At 43.7% G+C, this 13984-nt stretch overlaps 1 protein-coding gene across 1 annotated transcript in view; it reads left to right on the plus strand.

Annotated features, from left to right (window-relative positions):
• Positions 1 to 3040: 3040 nt before the first annotated feature.
• LOC124612481 (ras-related and estrogen-regulated growth inhibitor-like) overlaps positions 3041 to 13984 on the plus strand; it is a 217487-nt gene continuing 206543 nt past the window's right edge. Inside the window, 1 exon segment of the mRNA XM_047140714.1 lies at positions 3041 to 3185. Coding sequence (XP_046996670.1) covers positions 3089 to 3185 — 97 coding nt within the window. The 5' untranslated portion in view covers positions 3041 to 3088.

Below are 13984 nucleotides of genomic sequence, written 5' to 3' on the forward strand. Positions count from 1 at the left end.
TTCGAAATGTGGTGCTACAGAAGAATGCTGAAGATCAGATGGGTAGATCATATTACTAATGAGGAGGTATTGAAGAGGACTGGGGAGAAGCGAACTTTGTGGCACAACTTGACTAGAAGAAGGGATCGGTTGGTAAGACATGTTCTGAGGCATCATGGGATCACCAATTTAGTATTGGAGGGTAGCGTGGAGGGTAAAAATCGTAGAGGGAGCATAAGAGATGAATACACTAAGCAGATTCAAAAGGATGTAGGTTGCAGTAGGTACTGGGAGATGAAGAAGCTTGCACAGGATAGAGTAGCATGGAGAGTTGCATCAAACCAATCTCAGGACTGAAGACCACAACAACAACAACATGTTGCGAAAGCTACTTTCATCCCCGAGATTTGCAAGCCAGTGGAAGATGTATCAGATGTCTAGCTGATCAGGTGAGAGTTGCCATATTTATTTGCATTTGATGCCTCCTGGTTACCAGGCAGATGCTCTGATCACCGTGTCCGTGAGGCTTAGAGCATCAGCCTAGTAACCAGGAGAGCCGGATTCGAATCACGGTCTGACACATAATTTTAACTTTCTCCCCATTGATTCCAGTCGATGCCCACTTGCATCCATGGTCGATAACTTTTTGTGTAGTATTATATAATGTTGGATATGTAAGATGGTATCTTATGTATGGTCTTAAAGTCGAGATAAATTTGATGAAGTTTGTGCCTCCTCGGCCGCGGAACGCATAGCAGCGGTTAAAGTGCGCGTCATATATCTTGGCGGCCGAGTTTAGGTTCGTTCTGCGCATCTGACGTCACAAAACACAGTAAGCCAATGAACAGAGAACGACGTTGCCACATCTCGACTGCAGTGCAGAGCACGGAGGAGTGTCTTCAGTTTTAGAAACGTTCAGTCATAAATAAAGTAATAGAACAAAGGCAATGTCTTGATAGCAGACTTTCTTTTATAGGAAGTTTGGAAAAAGCATTCTTTATACCAATTGCTTCATATTCTATTAATTAAACCAAACAAGCAATAAGACTCCTAATTCAGGCGATAGCAAGGAAAGGTGTTTGTATCACTCTCACGAACTGCTTTTTCGCAATAAACAACAGCGGTAATTGTTTATTTCCTATCGTACTTCGACGAAGCGTGAGTAATTCATAGTCTTACCAACAGTGTTTATAAGTAGTTGCGTGAGGTGTTAGAGTCGTTATGGCGTTACACTGTCTGAGGAGGTGAGATAGCAGAACGGTTAAGGTGTTGGGCTGTCAAGGGAAAGGTTAAGAGTTCAAACCTTGTGCAGTGCTTAATATTTTCTTTATTTAAAAACAATATTGGAGTGGCTTACTTCACGAATTTTATTCGTTTGAATGAAATTTCTAGTGCTTTGCCTCTTCATTAACTTTTTCGCTGCTGCAGACACGTGCTCCCTGCATTCTGCGCTGTGCGCGGTTTTGTCGTCACTGTACTTCTCGCCTGTGCAGACACATGGTTGGTGTTCCCACTGCTTTGACACACTTATCATTCGATTTCCAAAAACTATTTGGCCAAAAAATTTGATTTTTACACGTCTTCTTGACTGATACCTTCCCCCCATAAATGACTTAATTTTGTTTTGATGTGCAGCATTAAATGTAGTAAACCATTGCACGAAATTTTGAAGAGTTTGCAGAGGTAAAAGTCCATAGCGTATACTTTCCGTATGGTCAATTTTAATTGCCACAATGTTGAGAATGAAATGTGGACAAGATACCTAAATTTCATATAATATTTACTGTATAACAATATCTCATTTCATTTAAGTACCACATAGGCGTCGTATGTAATATTGAGAAATATTCCGTCTTTCGCGACTGTAATAAAAGTTTTATTTACACACGGCGCGTTTGGCTTTATTTTAAAGCACTTCCATCGGTGAAAGGTATGGCACATACACAATGTTATTCATGTTCTATTTCTTGTTTTTGTTCCACAGTCGCAGATTTACCAATGGTATTGAAATATATCCCTCTTCTGCAACTGTAATAAGCGACTTATTTAGACCAGACGCGTTTCTCTCTTTTGAAGCATCATGTATTTTGTGTCCTCCATTGCCAAGTCACCTTTCGTAGTTTTGTGCTGCGGTAGCACAATATTCAACGTTTGTGTTGGCTCATCAGTGTTTTAGCAAATAAATGCTGTTTGTATGTGCCACACACAAAATTATATTTGACATAGCTCTGAGCACTTCACTGACAGACGGTATATTCAAGTCCTAATGTTTTTGTAAGTCCACAGTTTTGTTTAATGTATTTTGTCTACTTCCTTTTGATTTATTGAAGTGCTTTAAAATAAAGCCAAACGTGCCCAGTGTAAGTAAAACTTTTGTTACAGTCGCGAAAGGTGGAATATTTCTCAATATTACATACGGCACTTATGTGGTACTTAAATTAAATTAAATATATAGGTATCTTGTCCACATTTCATTCTCAACATTGTGGCAACTAAAATCGACCATCCGGAAAGTATACTCTATGGACTTTTACCTCTGCAAACTCTTCAAAATTTCGTGCAATGGTTTACTATATTTAATGCTGCGTAATAACTGCGTTGAACATCGAAACAAAATTAAGTCATTTATGGGGGGAAGTATCAGTCAAGAAGATAGGTAAAAATCTAATTTTTGAGCCAAATAGTTTTTGTGGAATCGAATGATAAAGAGTGTCAAAGCAGTCGGAACACAATGTGTCTGCACAGGCGAGCAGTGCAGTGACAAAATCGCCCACAGCGCGGAATGCAGGGAGCACGTCTTTGTAGCAGCGGAAGGGTTAATGCGGTCGTGGTGGCTTTACTTCACGAACTGCGCGCTCCCCCCTAAACGTAAGCTTGCGAACTATGCTATACTATGGCGCTGCTTCTATTGGCGCATGCGTCGTGTGCAACTGGCAACGCAGCAATCTCCCGCGTCTAGGCGGGCATGCGCGAGCCGCCAAGATAAAAGAATTGAACTATAGTATTGGATGCGACGGCAGAAGTGGTGGCCGCTGAAGGCAGTGTGTGTGTGTTGCAGAGTCGCGGCGCGGCGCCCCATGCCGCAGCAGCAGCAGCAGCCGCAGCCGCCATGAACTCGAACGCGATCCGCGGCATCCGCCGCAAGAAGTCGTCGCTGTGCGAGGTTAAGATCGCCGTGCTGGGGGCGGCCGCCGTCGGCAAGAGCGGTGAGTACACACAGAGAAGCCGCGTCCTCTCCCCGTCTCCAGCAGGTCGATTCAGATGGCCTGGTGACTAAGGCTTCAGCATATCTCGTGGTAGGGCATCATATACAGGGTGTTACAAAAAGGTACGGCCAAACTTTCAGGAAACATTCCTCACACACATATAAAGAAAAGATGTTATGTGGACATGTGTCCGGAAACGCTTAATTTCCTTGTTAGAACTCATTTTAGTTTCGTCAGTATGTACTGTACTTCCTCGATTCACCGCCAGTTGGCCCAATTGAAGGAAGGTAATGTTGACTTCGGTTCTTGTGTTGACATGCGACTCATTGCTCTACAGTACTAGCATCAAGCACATCAGTACGTAGCATCAACATGTTAGTGTTCATCACGAACGTGGTTTTGCAGTCAGTGCAATGTTTACAAATGCGGTGTTGGCAGATGCCCATTTGATGGATGGATTAGCACGGGGCAATAGCCGTGGCGCGGTATGTTTGTATCGAGACAGATTTCCAGAACGTAGGTGTCCCGACAGGAAGACGTTCGAAGCAATTGATCGGCGTCTTAGGGACCACGGAACATTCCAGCCTATGACTCGTGACTGGGGAAGACCTAGAACGACGAGGACACCTGCAATGGACGAGGCAATTCTTCGTGCAGTTGACGGACGATAACCCTAATGTCAGCGGCAGAGAAGTTGCTGCTGTACAAGGTAACGTTGACCACGTCACTGTATGGAGAGTGCTACGGGAGAACCAATTGTTTCCGTACCATGTACAGCTTGTGCAGGCGCTATCAGCAGCTGACTGGCCTCCACGAGTACACTTCTGCGAATGGTTCATCCAACAATGTGTCAATCCTCATTTCAGTGCAAATGTTCTCTTTACGGATGAGGCTTCCTTCCAACGAGATCAAATTGTAAATTTTCACAGTCAACGTGTGTGGGCTGACGAGAATCCGTACGCGATTGTGCAATCACGTCATCAACACAGATTTTCTGTGAACGTTCGGGCAGGCATTGTTGGTGATTTCTTGATTTGGCCCCATGTTCTTCCACCTACGCTCAATGGAGCACGTTATCATGATTTCATACGGGATACTCTACCTGTGCTGCTAGAACATGTGCCTTTACAAGTACGACACAACATGTGGTTCATGCACGATGGAGCTCCTGCACATTTCAGTCGAAATGTTTGTACGCTTCTCAACAACAGATTCGGTGACCGATGGATTGGTAGAGGCGGACCAATTCCATGGCTTCCACGCTCTCCTGACCTCAACCCTCTTGACTTTCATTTATGGGGGCATTTGAAAGCTCTTGTCTACGCAACCCCGGTACCAAATGTAGAGACTCTTCGTGCTCGTATTGTGGACGGCTGTGATACAATACGCCATTCTCCAGGGCTGCATCAGCGCATCAGGGATTCCATGCGACGGAGGGTGGATGCATGTATCTTCGCTAACGGATGACATTTTGAACATTTCCTGTAACAAAGTGTTTGGAGTCACGCTGGTACGTTCTGTTCCTGTGTGTTTCCATTCCATGATTAATGTGATTTGAAGAGAAGTTCAAATGGTTCAAATGGCTCTGAGCACTATGGGACTCAACTGCTGAGGTCATTAGTCCCCTAGAACTTAGAACTAGTTAAACCTAACTAACCTAAGGACATCACAAACATCCATGCCCGAGGCAGAATTCGAACGTGCGACCGTAGCGGTCTTGCGGTTCCAGACTGCAGCGCCTTTAACCGCACGGCCACTTCGGCCGGCTTTGAATAGAAGTAATAAAATGAGTTCTAACATGGAAAGTAAGCGTTTCCGGACACATGTCCACATAACATATTTTCTTTCTTTGTGTGCGAGGAATGTTTCCTGAAAGTTTGGCCGTACCTTTTTGTAACACCCTGTATTTAAGAACCTTCATCATCGCAGCGCGTCAGCAATCGTTGGTTAATATATTAAAAAACTGAAAACCCGCCTCGATTGCGAAAAAAGCACCTAGTGTTAAGTGTTAACAACCCAGGTTTCGGCGTAGATAACTACACCTTCTTCAGAACAAAAATAAAACCCACAAGTGCCTAAGAAGATCTTTGTCAATAATTAAAAGAACACCATAGCTATACATTTATAAACGAAAAAGAAAAGAAAAACACAAACAGTATATATGTACAAAGTCAAAACCACTACTTAACTTAATGGTGTATGCTCCACCTCACACCGGCCTATGTTCGATAGGCCATGATCCGCCATAAACTGCAGCTACAAACGGTCGCTCCCTTACAAGCCTGACCCGCTATGTATGCACATGCGCAAGACAAGGGAAGTTACTTGAATGCGCATGCGCATACAAATACGAGAAAGTTTTACATGGGTTGGGGCTAAATAGTCCATACATTATGTTGTGTGGGCCGAAGAGCCAACACCGTGTTACTAGAGGAGGCCGAAATGCACGCGTTTTAGCTCACGCAGGCTGGCGCGAGGAGGGAAGAACTATACTGACGTGAGGTCTGGAACATGACAAGGAATTAGAATTCAGAAAGCGGACGTAATTAGTTTGAACTTAACTTTAATCCATTAATGATAAACGTCGCTCTTGACGGTACATGAGTCACAACATTATCTGTTCAGGATACATAGTAACTGAATATGGTGCCTTGCTAGGTCGTAGCAAATGACGTAGCTGAAGGCTATGCTAAACTGTCGTCTCTGCAAATGAGAGCGTATGTAAACAGTGAACCATCGCTAGCAAAATCGGCTGTACAACTGGGGCGAGTGCTAGGGAGTCTAGACCAGACCTGCCGTGTGGCGGCGCTCGGTCTGCAATCACTGATAATGGCGACACGTGGGTCCGACGTATACTAACGGATCGCGGCCGATTTAAAAGCTACCACCTAGCAAGTGTGGTGTCTGGCGGTGACACCACATATCCCCAACCGTGGATCAACGTATATCAAAAAAAGAAATGTATAGAACAAGAGACGAGCTAAATAGGAGATGAAACCTAAACATAACCGCACACGGTTGCTTATGCTAGTAAAGAAACGTATATATGAACCTACCTACGACAACAGGAGGAACCCTTAAAAACTATACCTAAAATTACCTTAGCCCGTTGAACATCTCACGTTTTTTCCCTATATCTTTATTACCACGACGTCTTTAGATTACGTCCCTTCAGCCCCCCCCCCCGCTAACTACTGGCTTTAGGTATAGTTTTTAAGAGTTCGTCCTGTTGTCATAGGTAGCTTCATATATAAGTTTCTTTACTAGCATAAGCAAACGTGTGCGGTTATATTTAGGTTTCATCTCCTATTTAGCTCGTCTCTTGTTCTATCCATTTCATTTTTTGATATAAGTTGATCCACGGTTGGGAATATATGGGCTATTTAGCCCCAACCCATGTAAAACTTTCTCGTATTTGTATGCGCATGCGCATTCAAGTAACTTCCCTTGTCTTGCGAATGTGCATACATAGCGGGTCAGGCTTGTAAGGGAGCGACCGTTTGTAGCTGCAGTTTATGGCGGGTCACGGCCCATCGAACATAGGCCGGTGTGAGGTGGAGCGTACACCATTAAGTTAAATAGTGGTTTTGACTTTGTACATATGTACCGTTTGTGTTTTCCTTTTCTTTTTCGTTTATAAATGTATAGCTTTGAGGTTCTTTTAATCACTGACAAAGGCCTTCTTAGGCATTTGCGGGTTTTATTTTTGTTCTGAAGAAGGTGTAGTTATCTACACCGAAACCTGGGTTAACAGTTAACACTAGGTGCTTATTTCGCAACCGAGGCGGGTTTTTAGTTTTTTTAACATCATATATTTCACACTAGCACATAAATGTTCTCGCGGAGCTCAGCATCGTTGTAACAAATTATGTCCAAGACGGTGGAGATATACTTTAAGGGTGTAATTATCCGAATTTTTAATAGAAACTGTGCTTTAAGTGTAGGACGAGAGGCCGTTGCCGTCATTGAGATGCGGGCGAGCATGTGGTAAGGTTTTCGAAACACGTTAGGTGAGTGACTCACTTTACAGGTATTTTTAGAGATATGAGCAGATTTTCCATAAATCCGAGAATAGGGCGACATTTGCGGAGGATTTGGCTGCGCCTGTACTAAGAGAGGATCTCCGGGGGTCACGAAAGTATTGCTCATCATTAGTTAGCAAAGTACATTAGGAATGGTTCCACTAGGCAGCATCACAGGGTAGAGAAATTATTAGCTACAAAGAGCGTTTGTGGCAGTCCCACTCTGTCGATCTGCGCGTGAAACTAATTAATTGTGCATGACTCATCACTTCTACTGACTCTGCATGTACGATTAACTGAAATATGATCACCAAATTAATGTTATTCAACGATTCCTGAAATCGCGCATATTAACCGAAATAGAAGCTATAGTTCCGATCCTACTTGTAGGGTTGGACAGTAATACTGTGCCCGTCTGTCGATTCCACAGCTGCAAAACTGGTGGGGATAGAAATGCAGAATTTGTTATTTACGCTGGTCATGCAAAATAATCAGTAACAGAGGTGAAAACAGCTTACATTTTTAATAACTGTCAGTGCACAAATTGTGATGAGAAGAGCATGCTGAATTCAGTGGAGCGTGGGAGAAATCACGAGAACAACTACGCCAGGCTTTTGCTAGGCGTGGAGAGTCTACTTACATAGAGCGAGTGGTTTCCTGCTGCGACGCAAGCTGAGGCTCACCGTTCGTGGAGACAGCTGCACGACACATCTCTCTAACACTGTCTGCAAGAGCCATCTTGTTAGAACACTGGCCTTCGTTTTTCACTTGCATGATGTCTGTGAGTGACATTATCTTTGTCTTCTTCAGCGACTTTGAACTTAATGGTCTAGCACTCCCATATTGCCACATGAAACATCCGTTGAACAAAATTTATTTTTATTTGCTTATGGATTTATGTCACTTGACAAGATTAGATTTTCAGGCCATTTCTTACATCCCTCTGGGAATCCATAGTGTGTCACCATTACAGATGGTACTGAGCAATATACAGTCATATACTAGCTGTTCCTAGCCACGCTTTTCTGTGGCTCAGTCAGCTACAATGGAAAAGAAAGAAAGAAAAGCACACGTTTCTGATATGTATACAAACTGGATATACATCCTGATCTCCTTCTTCTTTCCTTTCTATGTCCATTTTCTCCTCCTCTTTTTTCACATCCACCGCCTTGCCGCTCTCTTTGTCCATCACCTCCTCCCATTTCTGGCTGTCGTTTCTTCTCTCTCTCTTTCTCTCTCTCTCTCTCTCTCTCTCTCTCTCTCTCTCTATCTCCCGCAGCCCCCTCTCTCCGTCCCTCTCCTCCCCTCCCCTTTCTCTGTCCATCTTCTCCTCTCCCTCTCTCCATCTCCACTAGTTTCTCTTGTTTATTGTTGTTGCGAATTCAGAATCTATAGCACTGTTCTAATAAATGGCGACAAGTCACAAATACAACTTCCTTGTTCGCTAACAGCGTTTCTCTATTATAAACACATCAAAAAAGGTTTTGCATCACCGTGGTTTCCAGAGTTCCGGAACCTGTACAGAAAATTGGAACAGAGAGAAACATAAACATCATTTCCAGCCATTTTATTGCTCATGAAAACCGCACATTGTATGTTGTACCATCATACAGCGGGACCTTCAGAAGGGTGGTCTAGACTGCTGTACACATCGGTACCTCTAATACCCAATAGCACGTCCTCCTGCATTGATGCATGCCTGTATTCGTCGTGGCATACTATCCACAAGTTCATCAAGGCACTGTTGGTCCTGACTGTCCCACTCCTCAACGTAGATTCGGCGTAGATCCTCAGAGTGGTTGGTGGGTCACGTCGTCCATAAACATCGCTTTTCCATCTACCCCAGGCTTGTTCGAATGGGTTCATGTCTGGAGAACATGCTGGCCACTCTACTCGAGCCATGTCGTTATTCTGAAGAAAGTCAATCACAATATGTGCACTATGGTGGCGCTAATTGTCGTCCATGAAGACGAATGCCTCACCAATATGGTGCCGATATGGTTGCGCTATCGGTCGGAGGATAGCATTCACGTATCGTACAGCCGCTACTGCGCCTTCCATGACCACCACCATCGTACGTCGGCCCCACATAACGCCACCCCAAAACAGCAGGGATTCTCCACCTTGCTGCACCCGCTGGACAGTGTGTCTAAGGCGTTCCGCCTGACCGGGTTGCCTCCAGATACGTCTCCGACGATTGTCTGGTTGAAGCCATATGCGACACTCACAGGTGAAGAGAACGTGATGCCAATCCTGAGCGGTCCATTCGGCATGTTGTTGGGCACATGTGTACTGCGCTGCATGGTGTCTTGGTTGCAAAGATGGACCTCACTATGAACGTCGGGAATGACGTTGCGCATTATGCACCCTATTGTGCACAGTTTGAGTCGTAACACGACGTCCTGTGTCTGCACGAAAAGCGTTAATCAACATGATATCGTTCCTGTCAGGGTTCCTCCGAGCCATAATCCGTAGGTAGCGGTCATCCACTACAGTAGTACCCCTTGGGCGGCCTGAGTGAGGCATGTCATCGACAGTTGCTGTCTCCCTGTAACTCCTCCCTGTCCGAACAACATTGCTTTGGTTCACTCCGAGACACATGTACACTTCCCTTGTTGAGATCCCTTCCTGGCACAAAGTAACAATGCGGACGCGATCGAAACGCGGTATTGACTGTCTAGGCATGGTTGAACTACAGACAACACGAGCCGTGTACCTCCTTTCCGGTGGAATGACTGGAACTGATCTTCTGTCAGACCCCCTCTGTCTAATAGGCGCTGCATGGTTGTTTACATCTTTGGCCGGGTTTAGTGAAATCTCTGAACCGTCAAAGGGACTGTGTCTGTGATACAAAATCCACAGTCAACGTCTATCTTCAGGGTTTCTGGGAACGGGGGTGATGCAAAACTAACTGATATATAAAATCACGTGCATATTCAAATGCAACATTGTGTCTAAATGTAGAAGCAATCGGTGAATAACTTCCGGAAAGCTAAGATTTTGAACAAATGAACATTTACATTGTTATATAGATTACCCCTACATATATTACATATTTATTTATTTATTTATGTGGTGCATGTATATATACATATATATATTTTTTCCTTGGGCCTCGTCCCGCTCCAACGAGGGGTCGGCCTTGTTTTTACGGATCTGGAATTGACGGTGACAGAGGGTGGCCTAATGCCCTTCCTGCCGTAACCCCAAACCCCCCCCCAGGACATAAGAAGTGTACCCCAACTGTCTGCGTCTAGCATAAGCCATGAAATAGTGCGAACGTCTGCAAATGTCTGTGAGTTGTGTAACGGAGGCAGAACGTGGAGATTGGCCCACTATTCACCTAGCAGGATGTGGGAAACCACCTAAAAACCACATCTGGGCTGGCTAGCAGACTGGCCCTCGTCGGTAATCCGCAGGGCGGATTCGATCCGCGGCTGGCGCGCCTACACAAGTCCAGTTATATATATATATATATATATATATATATATATATATATATATATATATATATATATATATATATGTGTGTGTGTGTGTGTGTGTGTGTGTGTGTGTGTGTGTGTGTGAGAGAGAGAGAGAGAGAGAGTTTGTGTACCATATGGCGTTCCTGTAGGTATATAAAAACACGCGTGTATTCAAATGCAGTCTTATCTACAAATTTCAAAGCAGTCGGTGAAGAACTATCAGAGATTTAAAATGTTGACAAATGAACAAGAGACTCTTCCTAACAACGTCCAGTAGGTATATAGAAACACTCTTGTACTTAAATGCAACATTGTATGAAAATTTCAAAGCAATTGGTGAATAACTTTCGGAGATATACGATTTTGAACGTATATAGATAATGGTTCATAATAAAATAATGGTAATAACAATCGGTACAGATAATGATGAATATGAGGTACTAGCAGAAGCCTGTGATAACGGGACAGAAGGAATCAATGTGCAAAAGAAATGAACTAGGCAGCAGAAGTGGGAGAAAAAAGGTACGATTATCAAATGAGATGGACGAACTACAGAAAGGGCGGAGGAAAGCACAGAGATACTAGTTTGCGGTATGACAGAAATAAAACAGCTGGCATATGCCGAGAGGGAGGCTTTGCCGAGGGTAACCCGCCTCCAATTCCCAACCAAGAGCCAAGGTTCAAGTACCACCGAGGGTTACTTCTTCCTCTTCCTATGTTATCTACCTCACTCACGTTGACCGTTCATTGCATGCAAACACACAACATAGCCTCTGTGCTGGCAAGTAAAAACATAATTACCAGTAAAGCTTATGGACGACAAACAAGCTCCAATTTCGAAATCTCGCGTGGAAGGTAACGACAAGCCTTCCGGAACCACGACTTGCATTATGGTGAGTTCCGAGTTCCACCAGGTGAATTTTTCTTTACAGAGCTTTAGTCTTAGAGATAGTTGACCAGAAACTGCTACTGTCAAGGTTGAATGTGCGGTAATTTAATCCAAACTGCTGGTTTTATTTGATAACGACGTTGTACTAAATTGGGGAACTAAAATTTTGTTTGTCAAGAAACTGATTGGCCAGGTTTATTAATGTAGATATTAATGGAAGTGCACCATTGGAAACCGATGGTTTTCATTTTAATAAGCCTTGTTACCTTTAATTCGGTGGTCCCCGAGCGCAAATCGACATCCTTAGGTATTTAACGCTCTAAGAGCAGCAATGTTTGTAGAATCAGTTACGGGAATTCAGTCCCACATGTTTATGCAAACCACAAAATCTGGTTATTTCTGTACATTTTTGCCATTATCAGTGGGATCACATTTGACTGAGGGCTTCTCCTCTAGATTGTTAGACTATGTGACACCTTCGTTATGACAAGGCCAAAGATGTAAACTGTTACAGCTGTTTGACGAGATACCAAAGTTCGTTGCTACAAAAAAACACAGCTTATATGACTAAAAAAAAATAATGGATGGTTTGCATACCGTCGTCCTAACTAAAATACAACCACACTAATTGTTCTTGATTGTTCACTGTCTATGGCAGTGACCCATTGTCACCGTCGTTTAAAATAAAGAAAACAGTTCTACAAAATTAGCGGCAAGTTGTAAAGAAACAGTTCTCCTGAGCAGTTATTATAAACAAAGATCTTAGGCATTCGGACTGTCTGCATTGTGTTCTTGTGCTGGACAGGGAAGATGCCGCAAACGACTTGATTCTGCTCGAACCCAAAACAAAGACCCCACAGATTCCCAGAAATGACCACACAGCGCAGGTAGGATTCCGCGAGCAGCAAGGTCACCTGACCCTGCTTTCCGGGGTGGCTATACAATGCAACCCAAGTAGTGTCTCGGCAAATCAGACAACAGAGATAATTAGAGTACTGCCCAACAATCACGATTAACGTTTACAAAACACAAATAACTGCTTAAGAGTGAGACAAAACTGACTCACACAAGAAAGCGGTAATTTAATATAAGAAGGTACCGAAAAGTAATCGAAGAAATTGGCAACACAGGCCATGGGTTCTTTATGGCTGGCTGTCACTTCGTAAAAGTGCTTGCCTACCAGAACGAACCACCTTCCCATGATTCACGCTCAGTTCCCAGAGGGACGTCGTAAAGTTCATTTCTGTTGGAAACTGGTAACATTCAATTGATTGGGCGGAGATGTAGCTTGATGACATGACTGATAGGGAGAGCAGGGATTGCCGCCACTTTGATGATGTCCTGGTTTCAAGATCATTAATGACATCGTTCCCCTTGTTCCCTTGGTATGTAGGCAACCCACATGACTCCTCACGGGTGCTAGCCACATTGGAAGTGGCCGACAGTCCTCATAGCTAGCATATGTAAGAACATGTACTGAGGCATCAGACTTTCCTCAACAATGTGACATACGTTTATAAGCACCCAAAAACTTATTTAGCTGCACAACTACTGAATGTTGGGATAGTGATCGGGCAAGCTAGTGTAAAGTCCTACAGCTGAGATGAACTGTTTATAAATTAAAAACTAAACCTTCATTGAAATAAATATTTCAAATTCTGTCCACTGGTGCCCAGAGTGAGCATGAACTGAATACTTACATGACACTATCTGCAAGATCCTACACCAAATATGTTTGAAAAGCAGTTAGTCAATAGGCTATATGAACGAGTAGCATCTGCTCTTTCGGACGTGTCCCAAAAAACAAACTCCATGTGGAATCCGCAGCTGTGATACACATTATGTAAATTTAAGGTGGAGGTGTCACGGGGGGAGGAAAAGAAAGGGAAGGAACTGATGATATCAGCTGCATGTGGAATCAGCATCGACGATTGCAAATGTGTGCCGCTCAGGCACACTTTCACTTGTCGCCGCTTATTCGGCATTAAGTCCCGATGCAGCTGATATCAGTTCCTTTCCTTTCCTTCCCACCTCCCACCCCCTCCACCTTCAATTTACTGATTAGACTGATTCATGAAGCCTCATGTAGTGTAGACAGTGCATGCTAATACTCAAAGTAAATCACTGTTCGGTCCTCAAATAAATACAGGTTATGAGTGTGTGACCCCACACAATTAAATTCAAGTTTTGAGTGACCCACTAGTCATAAATGAAGCACAAGACCGCAATGTTTGCTAAGCCATTCAAAAATGCAAGCCCGACAGGAGTTGACGTGAAATCACTCGTGCGGCATACGTGACTGAGTACGTTACATGCTTAGAGTGGCTTCTCTCCAAAAATCGGCAAAGCCATACGCTCTCAGAGTCCAAAGCGATACTTAAGTTTAAAAATTATATAAACTCTGAAGGAACACATGAGAAA

The sequence above is a fragment of the Schistocerca americana genome, chromosome 4 (genome assembly GCF_021461395.2).
Source record: "Schistocerca americana isolate TAMUIC-IGC-003095 chromosome 4, iqSchAmer2.1, whole genome shotgun sequence".
Classification (NCBI taxonomy): Eukaryota; Metazoa; Arthropoda; class Insecta; order Orthoptera; family Acrididae; genus Schistocerca; species Schistocerca americana.